Source organism: Chrysemys picta, chromosome 5 (assembly GCF_011386835.1).
Source record: "Chrysemys picta bellii isolate R12L10 chromosome 5, ASM1138683v2, whole genome shotgun sequence".
In the NCBI taxonomy this organism is placed as follows: domain Eukaryota; kingdom Metazoa; phylum Chordata; order Testudines; family Emydidae; genus Chrysemys; species Chrysemys picta.
Genome location: NC_088795.1, coordinates 34,907,126 through 34,926,831, shown reverse-complemented (window position 1 = coordinate 34,926,831; position 19,706 = coordinate 34,907,126). Strand labels below are relative to the sequence as shown.

The 19,706-nt window shown below is 43.0% G+C and overlaps 1 protein-coding gene across 4 annotated transcripts in view; it reads left to right on the top strand.

Moving 5' to 3' along the window:
• The window catches only part of ELOVL6 (ELOVL fatty acid elongase 6), a 141,097-nt gene that overhangs the window by 13,905 nt on the left and 107,486 nt on the right, over positions 1–19,706 (top strand). Inside the window, exon 1 of one of the 4 annotated variants that reach the window (XM_065596211.1) lies at positions 18,583–18,788. The exons of the other annotated variants lie outside the window; for them this stretch is intronic. Coding sequence (XP_065452283.1) covers positions 18,589–18,788 — 200 coding nt within the window. The 5' untranslated portion in view covers positions 18,583–18,588. Of the gene's footprint in view, positions 1–18,582; positions 18,789–19,706 lie in introns of those variants that run through there. 4 annotated transcript variants of the gene reach the window in all.

The following is a 19,706-nucleotide window of genomic DNA, read 5'->3' as shown; positions in this document are numbered from 1 at the left end:
GGGCAAGTCATCACCACAGATGATGGACTTGATTGATTCATTATTGGTATTGTAGTGCCTAAAAACCCAGTCGTGCACGCTGGGCCCCACTGTACTAGGCACTATATAAACATAGGCCCAGGAGTCTTGCTCTGTCCTCTCCCAGGCCATCCCTTCTTCCCCTTTTGTTAGCTGAGCCAGTCAGTTGCACCCTTCTGGGGTTTGTGCTGCTGTGACTCCCATGTAGATGATTTTCTGCAAGAGGTTCTGCCAGGCCACCTTTTGCAACTGCTGTTTCTGGTGTACAACCTTGACCTGGGATCTGGAAACATGTCTCCAGGACTAAAGATCCCATAATCAGAACTTTGCTGACCATTTTGTGGGTGACGCACGGGGCAGAATCCATCCTACTGTTCCACAGATGTCTTGACTCTCCAGTGCTAAGAGGAGTCAACACTTTTTTGTTTTGTGTGTATGTGCGGGAGGGGGAGCTATGACAGTACCTTGTGTATCCTGAAGTCATGTTCACTAATGTTGCCATGTCCACATTGGGCTCAATTACTTAAGGGCTTTTCCATGAGCCCTGAGCAAGTGGCAGTGCATTGTTGGGCTGCCACAGGAACAGACTGGAAGGCAAATTGTACCTCCCAGTCACAATCTTGCCTCTGTTTTCCCTTACCTGCAGGGGAAGTACCCTTAGCCAGGTCTCTATTCACTCCAGTGGGGTTTCGCAGTGCACCTGCATAACTATGCTTGCTGTAGTATGACAGGACAGAGCCAAGGCTCACCCACCCCCACTATGTGGACAAGGTGGTAAGGTACTTTGGAAGGTTTTCTCCTCCCTGTACTGCTACCTGCAATGCAAGTAGCTGGCACCAGCGTCTAAGGGAGTGGTTTGTGCATCTTTCCTCCTTTGCACTGCCACACGATCCCAGGTCACAATCTGGCCATTAATGAAGGCTTTTATCATAACCCCTCTTTAAGCCAATATACTACATCTGCTGACTTATAGTAATAAGATTGGAGAAAAAAGGATAATTGATATTTTTGCGTCTGGCTGTACTGTTTTTGTTTTCATGGTTGTTATACTTTGGAGAAGATGGAGGATGGTTGACTTTGAGCTAGGAATTCAGGGAATTATGGCTGTGTGGTAATTGGGGTGTGTAGAGTACCTGCCTACATAGGAAATTAAAAATATTCAGGAGGCCATCTCGGGAGCAGAGCTGCGGTTTCTGTTCTTATTGCTTTCAGTGATAAACCTCATTAGCATTCATGGAGCTATGATAGCTTGTTTTTTATAGTACAGAGTCTGTAGGGAGTGCGCATGGCAAGACTCTATAATCCATAATTTTTAAAAAGATTACGTCTGGGGAGAAGTACATTTTTCAAAAATGGAAATATACATTTTAATCTCCACCTATGGCTTATTATTTTAAAATGGAAATTAGCATCGGTCAAGATTTAAAACAAACTTTCGGCTGAATCTGACTTCTTCATTGTAGGCACTAGCTAGCCTTATCTAACCACGTTATCTTATCACTGCTACTCTCACCCTTCCTCCTCTTCTGTCTCCTATTTGACAAACTCACTTGTTGAGTCTAGTTTTATAGTCTTCAATTTAAGTTCTTTGGGACAGGGACTGTCTTTATTCTATTTATACAGCACCTCACACAATGGCTCCCTGACCCTGCCTGAGGCCTTCAGGTGCTCCTTTACTACTACTAATAACAGGGTGTGGTGCTAATTCTCACATATGTGCTGATGTCAGGTCAACCTACATTTGAGTTTGTTTCTAATCTCCCCAGGCTAGCAGAAGCAACTAGTTGAGCCCTTGTGTGAACTCAATTACTTTGATTACCATCAGCCCCATTTATTGATTAAAAAGCAGGGCAGAGGGACTTCAAAGGGAGTACTGTCTACTCTTTGGCTAGAAGAATAGTGACTTGACAGAGAGTCTGCAGGGAATAGGTGTCACACAGTGAAGAAATGGTGACCAGATCTCAGCTGTGCATAGGAGCCCTTATCCCTCGGTGGAGGTAACTAGAGTGTAAACAGCAGGAAAAGGATGTTCAAGATCCGTTGCTATGTAGCTGCAGAATCTGAAATCTGCCAACCGAGTGAACAATTTTAAAAAAAAAATCCTCTGTTATAATGAGCTTTTCAAATTTAATATCTTGATTATAATAACTGACTGCCTCATGTATTCTAGGATATGAAACTTATGCCCAGTGAAAGAGCACTTGTATGTATAAATACCTTCTCTGTAAATCTCGAGCAAACATTAATTAAATATAAATACCCTGGAAAAAAATATGACCCCAGGATTGCAAGGGGCTAATTGACACTTCAAGAGGAAGATTCAATGGGCCAAACTGACCTCAGTGAAATGATCTGTTGAAGACATTGGAATTATACCAAGGATGAACCGGACTCTGTGTTCTTAATGTCTGTCTTGCAGTGTATGACCCTTAGGGTATATTCATATGTGGCCGAAAGAAAAATGAGATTGTTGTACTGTCCCCTGGGACATGGAAGGGTAGTGGTTTCATTAACAACTGTTGACAATCCCTGGCTCTTAAAATTAAGTTTCCTTTTAACTTTAATTTGAAGGGAACCATTGTCCTCTCTGATTTGCACTGCAGATCTCTGTTGCTTATTCTCTCTTCTTTCTGAAAGCAGAATTTGTATTGACATCACTAGGAATTGGGTCAAGTGCAGACAGAGCCGTCCCATGGGTAGGGTGAATCGGGGCAACTGCTCCGGGCCCCACGCTTTGGGGGGCCCCCGCGCTTCGACATCACGGTGTCAGATGCAATACTTCACACGCATCCATCAGCGTGTGCGTGTGTGTTGCTTGGGAGGCTGGGGGATCCCGGGGCCGATCAGGGCTGGAGATCCATGGCGATCCGTGGGGGGATTCTTAGTTTTGCCCCGCAGCACTGGAGGTGGCGACAATTGTCCCTGTGCGGGCCCCATGGCCGCTTGCCCTAGAGACAGGGGCTGTGGCGGCGGCGGGATCAGAGGCAGGAGGCAGCACCGGAGGAGCGGGGGGTGCGTGTGGGGCTGGGGGTGCACAGCTGGATGGGGGCATCCCACGGGCTGGGACCTCCCCACCCCATCTTGCGGGGGTCAGTGCTGTCCTCCCGGGGTCCCCAGCCCAGCTCGCTGGCAGCAGGGTCGCAGGAAGGCCCCAGCTCCGGGAGCCTGTGAGAGGCCCCTCGTGGCTAGTTACTTCTGTGTGGAGCAGGGGGCTGGTCCGGCCTGCTGGGCCCTTGCCCATGAGCTCCCCACAGTGGTGCAGAGCGTCTCGGACACTGGCCCTCAGCTAAGTGCTTCTCAAAGTGGTGGTCCGCGGACCGGTGCCGGTCCACGAGCCATCGGCTGCCGGTCCGCGACGAGTTTCCTCATAAGAGCGTCAAATAGGATAATAACATGGCACCGGTCCCTGGCACATTGGGGAAAAAAAATTGACGGTCCCCCACATCAGATAGCTTGAGAAGCACTGAGCTAGAGGGTCTATGCACAGCTCAGTCCTGGGGTGGGGCTGCCTCATGGTGAGGTTTTTTTAAATTATATGAACTACATTATAATTATACAGTTGGGCACTATCAATATTTAACCTGCAGCTGCCCTTGAAGTTCACTGTAACCAGATTTCACTGGTATAAAAAATGTTAAGGGGGGCCCGAACAGGCTGATTTGTCTCGGGCCCCGCACCCCCCTAGGGACGGCCTTGAGTGCAGAATATGTAGAACTGCAGTTCTCCCCTTCCCATGTTCTTCAGGGAATGATGGTTGATTGCGAAGCTCTTCTTCCAGTGGCATACTAACTGCCTACATTACTTGCCACCCAATTTCTTGCATTGGCTACTCCAGTACTGACCCTTTACCTCTAGGGTTAATTGATGCCAGAGTGCTGTGAGCCTAAAGGAAATCCCCATTCTCATACAAGAGCAGGATGAGTATTCTGTACGTTGTCTCATGATCCCTGCTGTTAGAGGCCAGTGTGTTCAGCAGCTGCGGGAAAAGAAGCATTTCCCTGATGATACCAAACACGAGGTAGGAGGAGGTTTGCTTTGCAGACAGAACCTGGAGAGATGGGATGGGGAATAGACTGGATGGCCCCTCCCTGAAGACACTGAGAGTTGTGTGTGGTAACAGCCCATTGGGTCTCCTTTGTCTGACCAGGAGACTAGAGTGGAGGGCGAGGCTCTGGGTGCTGGGGGGAAGAGAAGTTCAGGATGATATGAATCCAACAAAACTCAACTGGTCCTTGTGTTTTCACTTTGTGTTTCTAAAGTGAAAACTGAAGTCATGAAACCGGTGAAAAGCTAACCCTACCAGTAAAAATAATCAAAATTGATGTGAGCAAGGTTTTGCACTACTGTATGGAACAGGTTGTTTTTATGTGTGTAATGTTCTTTTTTCCCCCCCAAAAAAAACATTTTATGTGTGTAATGTTCTTTTTTCCCCCCAAAAAAACATTTCTTAGTTTTCTGTTAAAACTCTCAGAGATTATAATGTCAGAAGGGACCAACGTGGTTATCGAGTCTGACCTCCTGTATAACACATGCCATAGGTCTTCCTCATTCCTGTTTTTAATGAGAGCAGCGGTTCTCAAACTTTTGTACTGGTGACCCCTTTCACATAGCCAGCCTCTGAGTGCGACCCCCCTTATAAATTAAAAACACTTTTTTATATATTTAACACCATTATAAATGCTGGAGGCAAAGCAGGGTTTAAGGTGGAGGCTGACAGCTCGCGACCCCCCATGTAATAACCTCGTGACCCTCTGAGGGGTTCCGACCCCCAATTTGAGAATCCCTGAACTAGAGCATATCTTTCAGAAAAATTTCCAGTCTTGATTTTAAAATTGCCAGTGATGAAAAATCTACCACAACCTTAGTACATTTGTCTAATAGTTAATTACCCTCACTGTTAAAAATTTGCACCTTATTTTCTAGTCTGAATTTGTCTACCATCAACTTCCAGCCATTGAATGTTGTTAGATCTTTGTCTGATAGACTGAAGAGCCCATTATCAAATATTTGTTCCCCACATAGATACTTATAGTCAGAGAACAAGTCACCCCTTAAACTTCTCCGTGTTAAGATGAATAGATTGAAATCAATGTTGACTTCCCAGTTATAAATACTTGACAAGACCTGTCGGCTAGTTTTTAACTCATTTAATGTATGTTATGTTGATTTTTATATCCTTCTGGTTTCTTAATGAAACTAACATGTAGTACCAAGTCAAATGTCTTATGGAAATCTAAGTATATTACATCAACACTATTACCTTTACCTACCAAACTTGTAATCTCATTTAAAAAAAAATCAAGTTAATTAGATAGGGTCTATTTCCCATTAACCCAAATTAATTGGCATTAATTATATTATCCTCTTTTAATTCTTTACTAATCAATTCCAATATGAGGCTGGCAGACCTATAATTACCCAGGTCATCCCATTTACCCTTTTAAAATATTGGCACAACATTAGCTTTCTTCCAGTCTTCTGGAAATTTCCCAGTGTTCCAAGAATGATTGAAAATAAATATGAACGGTCCAGTGAGCTCCTCAGTCAGCTCTTCTGAAACTCTTGCATGCAGGGTATCCAGATCTGCTGTTTCAAAATATAGCTGCTGTTTTACATCCTCCTGAGTTCCTGTTGAAATGGAAAATGTTTCTTCATCTCATGATATGACTACATCTGTTTTTCCCAAATACAGAACAGAAATATTTATTGAACACTTCTTCCTTTTGTATATTATTACTGACAATTGTACCATTTTCATTTAGTAATAAACCCATACCATTGTTAGGATTATTTTTCTTCCTTGGGCCTTGTCTACACTACAGGGGAAATTCAATCTAAGCGACACAATTTGAGTTACGTGAATAGCGTAACTCACATCGACATAGCTTAGACCTACTTACCGCAGGGTCCACACTATGCGATGTTGACGGGAGACACTCTCTGGTCAACTCCCCCTGCTCTTCTCAATCCAGTGGAGTACAGGAGTCGACAGGAGAGAAATCTGTGGTCGATTTAGCGGGTTTTCACTAGACCCGCTAAATCAACCGCTGATGCATCAATCGCCACTCGCCGATCCCCCAGTAAGCGTAGACAAGCCCTTTAAACTTAACCCTCCCCCCCATGCACATACTTTATTATCCTTAACTCTGCTGATCACAGATTTTTTCCTTGTGTTCTTTTGGCTTCCCTTATCAATTTTCTACAATTCCTAGGTTCTGATTAATATTCATTACTATCAACTTCCTCTTTCTTCCATTTGTTATATATATATTTAAAAAAAATTATAGCTGTCTTCACTACACCTATGAGACACGGTGTGCCTAGGGCAGCCCTCACTGGAAATGCCAAGGTCAAACTGTGCTTCTGATCCCCCACACTGGCTATCCAGAAGCAAAAAAGATATCACACAGCCCCCTTTATTGCAATCCAGTTCTCTGGCTCTCAATCAGCATCTAGGTCCAGTACAGTGAGCAGTTACTTAAAAAAACTCTGCTCACATATACAAAATGTTATTCTGACCCCAAAGGGTCAGCCACGTTACCAGGTCAGTATAGGTTTGGCTCTTACACAAAATACATGCTGCCAGCCAATCCTTTAGTGTCTAAAACTAAAAGTTTATTATAAAGAAAAAAGAAAGAACAAGAAGAGAGATGTTAAATGGTAAAACAGTCACATACATACAAAGATTTCACAGTTCCTATATCAGGTTCCAATCAGTACTGGTGAGTTTGTTGGTTTGAAAGTCCCCCTGGAACACATCCACAGCTTTGATGGATCATTCAGTCCTTTGTTCAGAGCTTCAGTTTGTTGAAAAGTTACTCCAGAGGTAAGAAGCAGGAATGAAGACAAATGGAGAAGATGCAGCTGCCTTTTATAGTCTTTTGCCATGCGGCTTGATTTCCTTTCGTTCCAAACACAAGCTGTCCGTCCAGCACATGGCCTCGAAGCCTTAGAGTTCTGTCCATAGGCATTCCCCTGCATGCCTTGCTGAGTCATAAAGTGTATACCTTGTCTTCTCTCAATGGGTCAGTTGTATAGCTGATGGCCCTTGATGGGCCGTCAGCAGGCTACACAGTGCTAATGCCAATCTGTCTAGGGGTGTCATCCAGATGCACAGCACAAGTATGGAACTACATACATACCATACATATAAAACTTACAATACAAAGGTGATATAATAATCTTGTTTGTGTGTTTGTATCTGGCAAATTATAACATTTTTGCAGATATCCTACATGGCATATCTGGCATAACCCATTGCAATTTTACAATATTGGTATTCATACTATCCTAAAGTGTCCCTCAAATTCCATACAGCATCACACCCTGTAAGCCAGGTTGAGTTTTTTTTTTTTAAACAGTGTGGCCTCTTTCTCGATTGTGGTAAAATGTTCTTAAACAGTTCGAAATTATCATTAACATTTTTTTCTGTTTAAATTCTCTCTCAACTGATTTAGTTCATAATTGTTTTCAGCTTTGTGAAACTGGTCCTTCTAAAGTGCCAAGTATAGATATTACTGGCTTTGACTTTATTCTGTTTGCACATCACAAATGTGATCAGTGTAGGCAGACAACAGCTAATTTTTGTTACATCATTCTTTTGCTGTTTCAGAACTTAATAAGTAACTTAGAATTAAATTCTGTTTTTAAAAAAAATGATACATGGCCTGATGGATGATGTGGAAAACTCCAAATTATTATAGTATATATTTCACTAGCGCTTATAGGCCCCAACCAGGCAAGATCCTATTATGCTAGGTGCTGTACAGACATGTTGTAGAAAGACAGTCCCTTTTCCAAGAGTCCCAAGGCTTAGACAAGACTGAACAGATGGGTGAAACACAGTGTGACTTTTCCCCCCAAATGGTCAAGATAAATATTGGCAGTCGGTGTCAGTAATGCAAGAGTGAGATCAACTGTACTATGTCATCACCATCACTGTGATAAAATGCTGAACTTTGTGCCCTATGGTGTGATGGAAAGAGAGTAGCTTTTGTGCCACTTTGCAGAGCTGGCTCTAAGTATGTGGCGGGGATGGGGAGGAGGGTAAAACAAACACACAAAAAGGTCAGCCACAGAGTTAGCATGCATTGTTTGCATGGAGAAAAGGCTAAAAGAAACTGAAGTCTGTCTACCAGTGATCACTTGCTTATGTTGCCAGGTATCCAAAATACGTCAATCCATTTTTAACAATAATAATATGTTACACACAGAACATACTTTTTTATTCTGAAAGATTCAAAAAGCTTCACATACTTATAGTATATGGGAGTCATTTCACATTCCACTGGAAGGCAGTAGTGAGTTGATGGTGTACAGCAATGCTGCCAAACAGTTTTCCAAGTAACTTCAGGGCAAAAAGCAAAATTAAAACTTTGGAAAGACTGCAAAATAAAACAGTTGAAACACTGAATTCACAAAGAACTGTACTGTCAATAGACACACTAACTATCTAAAATATTTTTCGCCTCTGACTCTAGTGAACTTTCAGACTCTCTGTAGAGCTCAGGACAGATTTTCAAGTGTTCAGCAGCCACAGATGAGGCCAGATTTGCAAAAGAGCTCATCTCCCATATACGTAATTGAATAAGGGCCAGATTTCAAAATTGCCCAGGACTTAGTAACTCCCACTGCAACACTTATGGCCAGATTTTTCAAAAGATCTCAGTGCCCAAGGTACTATACTCTGAAAACTTGGAAAAGTCCAAATGGGCTTTCAATTCAGTTTGAAAAGCTAGATTGTGGATGCTGAGCTCTTCTGAAAAATCTGGCCCACTGGGCCTACACAAGGTGTTGTTTCGACAGTCTGGGAGTCTGAAGTCATCTGTTCACCCACCCAACTAGTGCAGGGTGGGCAGTGGCAATGCAGGCTTCCCACACACTCTTCCAGCAGTGTGCCTCGCTCCTGTCCTGGGAGGCTTACCTTTCCCATGCCCGTTCAATCCCTGGCATTTGCTGACTGCCAACAAGAGTGCAAGTTGTTACTCATTATTTTATTGCTTTTTGCCCTTCAAGCACTTTGCAGATTTTATCTAGTTAGTACTAATTTGTGGTGATTTTGTTTGTGCTGTGGACTCCTGTCTGCTAGGAGCTGACTCAAACCAACTTAATTGTCCATAGGACTCCAAACAGCTGTGAGATGCCATTAAATTTCAATCACTGGAGACCTGGACTAAAACACGTGAACTGCAGAATAAAGACTGTGCCGCATTAGACAAATTGACATTGTGTTATTTGTGAGAGAACTGTGAGCCATATCTAGTCTGCAGTGCATAATCATCGATGCAGTCTTTATGTGGGATACTAGCGCTGGTTAAAGACAGGTTTTGGACTATGGTTTGTCATCTTACTCTGTGTATCTCCCTAGTTTTTGTCATCTTCTATTGTCTCTGGACCTTATTCTACATATCCCATTCCCTTTTTCTACATATTTCCACCTTCCTCCTCCTCCCTTTGTCTCTCTCTCTCTCTCTCTCTTTGATCTTCTCTGTATCTTTTTTCATTTAACAGCAGACAGGCCAGCAGCTCTGGTGACCTGGGGTAGCACAGAGTTCCTGTGCAGAAGAGCTTGCCAGCAGCACTTACTGTAGAGTAAAAGTGACTAGTCAGTTTCAATCTGAGCTGAAGCTGCTGGAAAAACCTGTCCATGCAGACATGTTGCACTATTAGAATCTTGCTGCCCTGGTTGTTGTTGGACATGCTGCAGATACTAGTTGCTTTAAGGAGGTAACACGCTACCTCATTCAGATGCATCATGGACCGGTAGGATCACTCAGCTGCTTATTTTCTGAAATTTGATAATCAAAACCCCCCCAGTAAGGGCCTAACATTGCACCTTACTACAGTCACAGCAGACAGAGCCTGAGTTTGTGAAAACATTTCAGTTACAAGCCAATAGGCTTGGGAAGGGGAGTAAAACAAGCACAGGAATATTTGCATTTTGTCATGTTCAGATAATCTCCAGTACAAAGAACTATCAAAAGTAGTATTATTTACCATTTGCATTATGGTAGCACCCAGAGGCACCAATCTAGAACAGCCCCACATTGAGCGAGGAACTCTGTAACAAATACTCAGCTAGTGTTAATTATCATAGCACCCTGGAAATCTGCAGAGCTATGCCAATTTACATCAGTTGAGGATCTGTCCCTATAGATACACATAGTAAGAGACAGTCCCTGTGCCCTGTGAATAGACAAAGGAAGGATTATGGTTTCTATTTTGAAGATGGTATCTTGAGATATTGAAGATGTTATAAGACAGGGGTCGGCAACGTTTGGCCCGCGGCTCGCCAGGGTAAGCATCCTGGCGGGCTGGGCCAGTTTATTTACCTGCTGCCGCGGCAGGTTCGGGGGCCGCGGTTCGCTGTCCCGGGCCAATGGGGGCGGCGAGAAGTGGCGCGGGCGAGCGATGTGCTGGCCGCAGCTTCTCGCTGCCCCCATTGGCCCGGGACGGCGAACCGCGGCCACTGGGGGCCGCGATTGGCCGAACCTGCCGCGTCAGCAGGTAAATAAACTGGCTCGGCCCACCAGGGTGCTTACCCTGGCGAACCGCGTGCCGAACGTTGCCGACCCCTGGTATAAGAGATATTGAATGACTTGCCCAACATTACACAGGAAGTCTGGGGCAGAGCCAGGAATTAAAGCTAGGTCAGTGCCTTTAACACAAGCCGTTCTAGTGGCAGCGCTTTAATGTTGCTAGTGAAGACATAGCCTTAGACCCTAAAAGATATGTCTACACTGCACTAAAACACCTGTGCAGCTGACTTGGGCTCTGGGGCTTTAAAATTGCAGTGTAGATGTTTGGGTTTGGGCTGGAGCCTGGGCTCTGGGATCCTTCCCGCTTTGGAGCCCAAGCTCCAGACTAAGCGTCTACACTGCCATTTTATAGCCCCACGGCCCAAGCCCCATGAGCCCTAGTTAGCTGAAACCAGCCAGCCACAGGTATTTTTATTGCATATTCTAAGTGACTGTGCCAAAAACTAAATCAAAGGAGGTGTATACCATTAAATTTGAAATACATGTTCATGCTCTTCCTCTCTTAGCAGCTTGAAAATCTTCTTTAATGTTGGATCTTGTCTTTCTCAGTTCAGCAATATGAAGTACCTAAAACAAGAATAAGCACCTTTAATGTGCTGTCCATACATTGCATTTAGCCTAGGCTTGGTGATGAAGTTGTTATTAATATAGAGAGAGACTATAACAGAATAAGCCAGTTTAGCCTTTGCTGCATATGCATTCATTCAGTTGAGCACAGGAGCCAGCATAAGTTAGAGTATGCCTTAGGCTCCTGGTTGGGCCACGTATGGGGGTGGGGGTGAGGGTAAGAAAGGTGACTCATAGTATTTGATGCTGAAGGTTAATTATCTAAAGGCAGTAAAGTATTTTGAGACTATGAAGCTCTGTATAAATACTGAGCATTATTACTAGGCTCAAAAGCTACTATCCTGTGTGTATTCTGGGGGAGATATTCAAAAGTATCCAAGGGATTTGGGAGCACAACCCCAAACGACTTTCAGTGCGACTTCTGCTCCTCCATCCCTAAGTCCCATTGAAAGTCAGTGGGATTTGTGCTCTGTGGTCCCTTAGATTCTTTGGAAAACACCCCCCTATATGTACTAAAGCTCAGAGCACAGCAACACTGCTTTCTTATGGCTGAACTAATCATGCTGTCTGCTCTTTATTTTATGTAGACAGAGAACTAGATCTTACCCTTCTCTTGTTATCCGGCACATGGGGCAATAGTGGTGGATTCCTGGGCTATGCATCTTGCACAATGGGGTGGTATCAAGACAGGCTACCATAGTGCACTATTTGGTGGTATTTACTGCTGCTTGGAGCTGGAGCCATTGACTTAGGGGCAGAGTCTCCCCATTATACTCATGCTGAGTAGTCTCTTATTCTGAGTAGTCCCATTAGCGACAAAATGAAGAGAGAATCTGGCCCTCGTTTGCTATGTTTTGTGCTAGTGTCAACATATATGTTGGCATGGACGTGGCTTACATGCTGGTACGTTCTTCAGGTGGACCTTCAAATGCACTCGTGTTCAGTATGAAAGGATCATACCTGGCTGTGTGCACAAGGAGAAAAGGTTCAGCCCCTGTCAGCAGCCAAACTTTCAAATTTGTGAATTAGGCAAACACTGTTGCCCATTCCATAAGTGAAACCAGGGATGCAGCTTGCTTAAATAGTGTCTTGGGCTACAGGCACCAAAATATCCAATTCCACCCATTTTGTTCAATGAATGGGTAAAACACCAGTTTTAAGAATTGCAATAGTGGGGGGAGAAAGGAAGTTGTCAGCTTTTAATACATCAGACACGATGATCTGTACTTGTAACCTCAGTGCATTTGTGGTCATGCACTAATAAACTTAGTGCTGGAATCAATGCCCATTCAGGTCTATGGAAAGACTAACAGTGAGTTGAGTGAGAGTTGGAATCTTAGTGCATAAATATACCAGTTGGCTTTAGCACTAGACTCAGAGTCAAATTCGTGACTGCTCCTTAAAGTCTGAGTAAATAATGTTTACACAGGTGTTTTCTAAGAAACTTGAGCAAAGGGGAAGAGATGGAAAATGGCCTTCTTTCCCCAGCTCCTGCACTTGGAGCATCACCAGAAGGCCACATAGCTTGTGAGCTAATTTATGGCACTGGGGAATAAGGAGAAATTGGCTGGAATAGCTCCCTGTATAGGCACTCTTATTCTGGAATAAGAGTATCCACATAGGGAGTTATTCCACTATCGCTATAGCACTTAAAATGTGGATATAATTTTCTCATGTAGACAAGGCCTACAGAATGTAAAGGAAAAATCCAAGTTCACATCACTGTTTTAAAGGTTGTTTACATGTAGGATATAAACTTGGTGTTTGTGTGTGAAAATATAGTTGAATATAAATGTCCTCTGGTTTATAAACAGCAGTGGCAGAGGCAAACAATAAGAGTGCAGGGTTCTGATGAAGTCAGAGCATATCAACTGATTGGATTCCTAGATTTTGGAAATTCTCATTGTAACATCAAACAAAGGCAATTCGCAAAATCCAGAATTCAGATCAGCAAGATTGCAGGGTATCCTAGTTTCCTTAAGGTCCTGTGATTTCAGCAAAAGCACAGATTGCATTTGCTTAGAGGCTGATTCTCCTATTTCACTTGTTTTATGCTGGTGTACGTCCACTAATTTCAATTGAATTATTTCTGATGTATGCAATCAGATCCACTGACTGAAAAATATTTGCAAACCTGTGCTATGGCCTACATATTTGGCACCTTCTTTCTATTCATTTCTCAGGAGACACCTAACATTTCTTTTACTGAGATGTGCCTGATTTAAAGGGAAGAAGTCAGAGCACAGGCTGATTTGTAAAACAGATTTAAGAGTGCATTATATGACAGGCAAAGTGAATAGGCTAATTCTGAAAATGTATTCTTTATCATGACAGTTTAATACAGCATTAGCATCACCATGATCCTCTGTTTTAGTAAATATAATATAGACTACATACAGATCTGTGTCTTTTTAAATATTATATAGACCTTTTTTTCCTTTCTCAACCTTAACTGGAGTAATGGAAGAAAACTGCAATGATGCCTTCTACAATATACTATTGAAATAAATAGCTTATATTGCAAAAGAAGAAGGCCCTAACACAAGGTGATGTATTGTTTAAGTAAGCAGGGCTGGATGGGGCTCTGATTGCACATATTGACTTTGTCTGGGATATTAATAACCTCACAGGGAGTTCAAAAGCAGGGATCAGCCTAATGTGTGAGAATGTGCTGACTCACTGTTATACTGCTTCCCTCTGCCCTCCCCCCTATTTGTGCTCATCTTTATCTCAGCTATTAGTGTCCTGCACAGACACTGCAATACACAGAGTATTCACATTTGTCTCAGATTGTGGTGGAAAGTTTCAGTGTTTGGATACAATATTATTATCCACCTGCATGCTCTCTACCCAGTAAAAAAAACAAAACATGAAACCCAGCTTTAGTAGGTTTCGCACGTTGGGGTTAGTATAAGATCCAAAACTGAGGAATCCCCAAAAGGTCAATGGAGGATGCAGTGCCCCTTACTGGATTCTTTCCTATTGCCTAAAGGTCCTTGTGAATCCCCTAGTGCTGTTGCTGTTATTTAATGTTAAGCACCAACAACATGCTTCGCTTTGTAAAAGATACAAATTATAAACAGGCTCTGCCTCCAAAGAGTTTTCAGGCAACACATCACAGACACAGTATTATAGAAGACATGCACTGAGAAACCCACAGGATATATTTAATATTATTATTTATTATGATTGATCACTTGATGATTACCTGTTCTGTTAATTCCTTCTGAAGCACCTGGCATTGGCCACTGTCAGAAGACAGGATTCTGGGCTAGATGGACCATTGGTCTGACCCAGTGTGCGTTCTTATGTTCTTAATAATTGACTTACTTTTTGTGGGCATCATGGAAGAAGTGAGTCCATAGAGGAATTTGAAATAAGAGTTCCTTTGTTATTGGGCTTTTGAGGTTGGCAGCCCACAAAATAAAACTTTGTAAATGCTTCATGTTCTGGGGGAGGAAATCACCTTCTATGAGGTATGGTCATGATCACCACATTGGTCCTACTTCCCATAGCTACGAAAAAAATAGATAGAGCACAACTGATGGTAAGTGAAGAATGCTATATAAATCTTGGGTGGTCAGAGAAAAGACAAATGAAAGACATTTGGAGCTAATGGAAAGATATTCCTGGGGCTGGGAGCAAGGGCCCCATGGAAGATGGTCTTGAGGGGCTGGAGTCACAAGGCTTCAGCCACCAGAAAGAAGCAGTGGTTTGGGCATAGCAGGCCTTGAAGGGAGCAGTGTGAGGCACTACGGATGTAAGATCATAACTAAGAAAGTGATTGCCTTCCATTACATCCCTATTAGGGGCCCTAAAGCAGGAGAATAGCACCATCAATACTACATTTTGGGATTGATCGCAGTCCAGTGCAAAATTTAATTTCAGTGAGTATTGCTTCAAAGCTGCCTCTTTGGGTCTATTTTGGGTGCACTTGTCAGACACTGTTTTCATGTGAAAAGTGACAAAATTCTAGGCAAAATCAGTTAGATGATATTGTCTGGTAATAATAATCCAACCATCTTGGTTTATTAACATGTGCAGAGGAGTAGGTACCAAGCAAGAGTGAGTTGAGGTAAGGCCCAGCAGCTCTTGAACACCGAGCTGCCAGGCAGAAAACACTTCCACCTGTAACCAGCTTGTGCTCTACTACCCATGACCTCTGCGGACACAAACCATGGGAAGTTCCACCTCCATGGGTCTGACAGAGACTAGCCTCATAACTCCTGTTTGGCTCTCCGTCCAAAATAAACCCCAGGGGCATTGCAGGAAGTGTCTGGGCAACAGCACAGATCTCCTGTACCTACCACAACCATTCCTGCTCTTGAATTCCTGGGTTTGGCCTCAGCTTGATTTGGACCTCACCTCCTGACTCAGATCCTGAAACCTGACTTGGACTCTGAATATTGGTATCGACCCCAGCCTGGAACTTGACTTCAAACTTCTCTGTTACTCTTGGCCTCTGGTTTGACGCTGCTTCAGCCCTTGGTCCTGACTGCCCTTGTCAGGATCCTGACCCTTGGCAATGCAGCAGCCCTCTCATTAATGCATGATCCTGGTAACTCGGGCTCTTTATCTTGCTCTTCAGTTTGTACATTGGGAATATATGTGCAACACTCCACAGCCTTCAGCGTTTGCAGAATCTCTGAAATCTTCAGTTTTCCTTTCTGATGCCATTGCTACGTCTGCATATTGGTCTCTGTGGTAATTCTGAGTGTTTGGGGCGTGATGGCTTTGCCTTTAAGCGACCAGCTGACGGATTTTAGCATTTGGTTTTTAGGCCATGCTTTGTTTATCAAAAGCACCCCACTGAACCTCGTTGTCTTATCTCACTCCTTACTGAGGGTTTTTAAATGGTGCAGATTGCATGTTATTAGCCAGAGCAATGCTGAGCATTTGCAAACAGACATTCTAGATTTTAAAGTGTTAGGAATTTAGGTTGGGATTTCCATCAGAGCCAGAGGGAGTTAGGTGCCCAACTTTTGTGGTATTTTCATTGAGCAGAAAGTCACTTTTCAGGGCAAAAATGTCATTCCACTTTTTTAACCAAATCCTCTGAAAGTCTTTCCAGTGCAAAACTTCCATTAGCTTCACTGGCAGCTCCATGTGTGAAGAGCTTGCAAGATCAATCCCTTTATTCAGTTTTATATCTACATTTTATCATCTGGTCCAAATATGAACTGGGCCAAATATTTGCTTCCAACAATTTCAAATAGATATATTTTCTGGTTTATTCCTATTGAGACCTCAAAGCAACTGTGTGTAAAGGATGAACAGAGTTTCCTGTCCCACATTAAATTTGACCTCCTTTCTTTTCTAGCCTTTTGAATTTGCATTACACCTACTAGTCATGAGCATTAGCTATCTCTGATTTGAATTGATATTTCTGTATCCTCAAAGTAGCAGAAGAGTTTGAAACAGATATTAGTGCGAGAGTTTAAAAACAAAAAAGGCCTTATTTTTGCCAGTAAGTGGTATCACATATGCTATTGGGTCTGTTCTAGTAACATAGTTCTTAGCTTCTGGTGCCTATTGCAGGCAAATAGGTTTTTTCTTTTACATTGCACTCTGCCACAGTGAGGACTGAACCATGGACCTCTCAAGTAAATGAACTCTTTTCTTCTCACAGACTGCAATGCCTGCTTCTGGCAATGTTTTTTATGTCCCCTTCTGCAGTTGCATGCTGAATTTCTCAGAGCAGAATGGTTGCTCCAACACATAGCTACCCCCATACCCCATGCAGGTCCAATTGGAAAAGGGGCCTTGTAGCCCAGGTTTCAAATACATGCTTAAAAAGTAGGGAGAAGTGACTGATTGTCCTGTTAGGGGAATATTTCCCCACGATTTAGAGGGCTCATTCCAGGGCTGAATTATGGCAATCCTAGACCCTAAGCACAGTACACACATGTCCCCTTCCCATGACCCTGCCCTTACATTGTGGCCACGCTTCTGTGCCATGGTCCCACCCCTCCTGGGGTGGCAGCTTTGCTTTCAGAGCTAAGGCGAGGATTGTCTCATTCATCTTTCAGATCTGTTATTTCAGACTATATGCAGCTGCAGGAGAACATCCCTGCATTGGTTATATTAGAGTCCATGTTTTCAAGCTTGTTTGCATGCATGAGGGCTTGAAACTCTTATTTTTTCTTTTAAAAGAAAATTGAGATTCTGACTCATCACGAGACTCCAGAAGCTGGGGCCCTAGGCAAGGGTCTATATTTTCTATGCTTTGATCTAACCCTGTTTATTGCCCTCCATGGTCCTCTGTCTTTTGTGTATGCTAGTATTTAAGCTTCTCTCTTGGGTGACAATGACAGGAAAATTAGAGTCACATTTCCTGGTTACATGATGACTTTCCTGTACTGACATACTTGTTACTATCATTCAGCAAGTGGCGATCCAATGCTGTATTCAGACCTAAGGGGGACTTTTCAAGGAGTTCCTAACAGAGCTGGACCTGTGATATACTGAAGTCATAAATGGCACGATTGTCTCAAGTTTAAGGAATGCGCCTGTGTGTGGCAGGAGGCATGGAATGAGAAAATACAGTGTACAGTGGTGTTCAGTGGCTGGTGAAGAGAGACAAACTGGTTCTGTTTATTTTGGATGATGCATGTAAAACTGCACCAGCCAAGGAGTTCAAAGAAACCTTCCTCTGCAGCATGAGGCACAGGTCATTTGCAGGTTTAAACTAGTGTAAATGGTGAATTCTCCGACCTTAAAGTCTATGAGTCTAAGCTGTTTAATGGACAATAAAACCCCCTTGCACTGAAATGTAAGGTGTGTAATCTAGCACTGGAAGTTTTCCTGTCCTATTCAGTACCCCAAATAGCATCCTGCTGGTTATATGGTTGTAGAACAATATACTCAATAATAAATACCAGCCATTCCTTTGGTATTTTGTTTTGACACCTTTTCAGCTGGCATAACTGCTTCTCTAGTAACTCAGTTTTAAATTCCAGAGTTTCTGCACTACATTAGATTTTAATCTGCTCTCCAGTGGCTGGTAATTTCCATTCTGATTTGCTGTGATTAAAAATAAGCCTAGAATTTGGTTGATATTTCTGGCCTCAAAACACTTTGGTTTTCTTCTAAGTCTGGTTTTAAATTGGAAACTCAGACCCACATCCCCTTGGGAGCCTTCGTCCCAGTTTTAGGCACCACTGTGACCCACAGACACTTGCTCCCCCCCAGCTGTTGCCAAACCCTGTAGACACCTACACTCGGTGCCTAAATGTTTGCTGTAAAAGTCCCCTGAGTGCCTAAGTTTCTGTCTCTGGGGATGTGTGCTGCTGCCTTAGGATAGGCATTCAGATGCCTATCTCATGCCTAAGCCCCAGTGTGATCCACAGACTGGGGAAGATAGGCAGAGGAGCACCTTGCCTGCCGGGGCATGATCCAAAATCAGGGAGGAGGTGGTGACTCCCTTGTAACTTTTAGCCCAGTAGTTAAAGCACTCCCCCAGGATATGGGAGCCATGGTTTCAGTTACCTGCTTCTGCCTGATAGGGGGAGAGGATTTAAACAGATGTCCCCACCTCTCCAGAGAGTGCTCCAAACACCAGCTATGTGATACTCTGATTTGTGTTTCCCTCAATCTCTCCTGTTCCACTTTGGATGAACATTCATTGGAGCAGGGGGACTGGACCCTGTGTCTCCCAAGTCCCAGGTGGGTGCCCTAGCCTTTTCCCTCTCTCTGAATATTCCAGTGACTGTTTACACCACACTGCAATGGCTTAGGTCCCTTTTGTGGACCCAGGCTTCAGTAATTAGAACCTGCAAGGCAGTCTGCAATCTCTTTCTCTGTTCTGGGATCTCACACTTCTTATTTAGTATTTCAGAGGAAAAATATACATCGCTGTCTGAGTTTATGCAGAACTATAGTAGAGGTGTCAGTGAGCCTCTTGTAAATAACTATAAAACCCTACTTTTTGAATTTACTATCTCAGCTGTACATATTTGTCAATTAAATTTGGCATGCAAGGTTCTAGTAAAGTGATACTTTTCTTTCTACAAATTAAAAACAAATCTTGTTAAATTTATGTATTGTAAATCCATCTATATACATATAAATGGAAGGGGCATTTGTCAAGTTTGGGTAACTTTTGTTCATATAATTTTAAAAAGTCTTCTTCAAAACTGAATTTTGAAAGCAGGTTATGATGTGGTCCAGTAAGTTTTGTTACTTTGGGGAGAAAAAAAGTATGGAGAACAGATGAGGTAGATGGAATAGATACTAGCCTTTAAACTCTTGAAATCCTGCGTTTATATCTTAGCTACAGTTGCAAATGAGAAATAATTCAGAGGTCTGGTTTTAGGGCCTATTTCTGCGACTGTCTCCTACAGAATCAGGCCCTTAGCAACTTTTATTCAGGCAAAACTTCCACTGATTTCCTAGAACAACAATTTGTAATGGCAAAATGCCACCTAAAAAGAGGCTAGTAGCCCTATTGTTCAGAGCCATATACAGATTGCCAACTTAATTTTCACAAACCTCATGTTGAAGATATTCTGCCTATTGATCTCTGACATCTTCAGGGCAATTGGTATAATATGGCTTTTCACCTTGTTTAGATCAGCTCGCTCT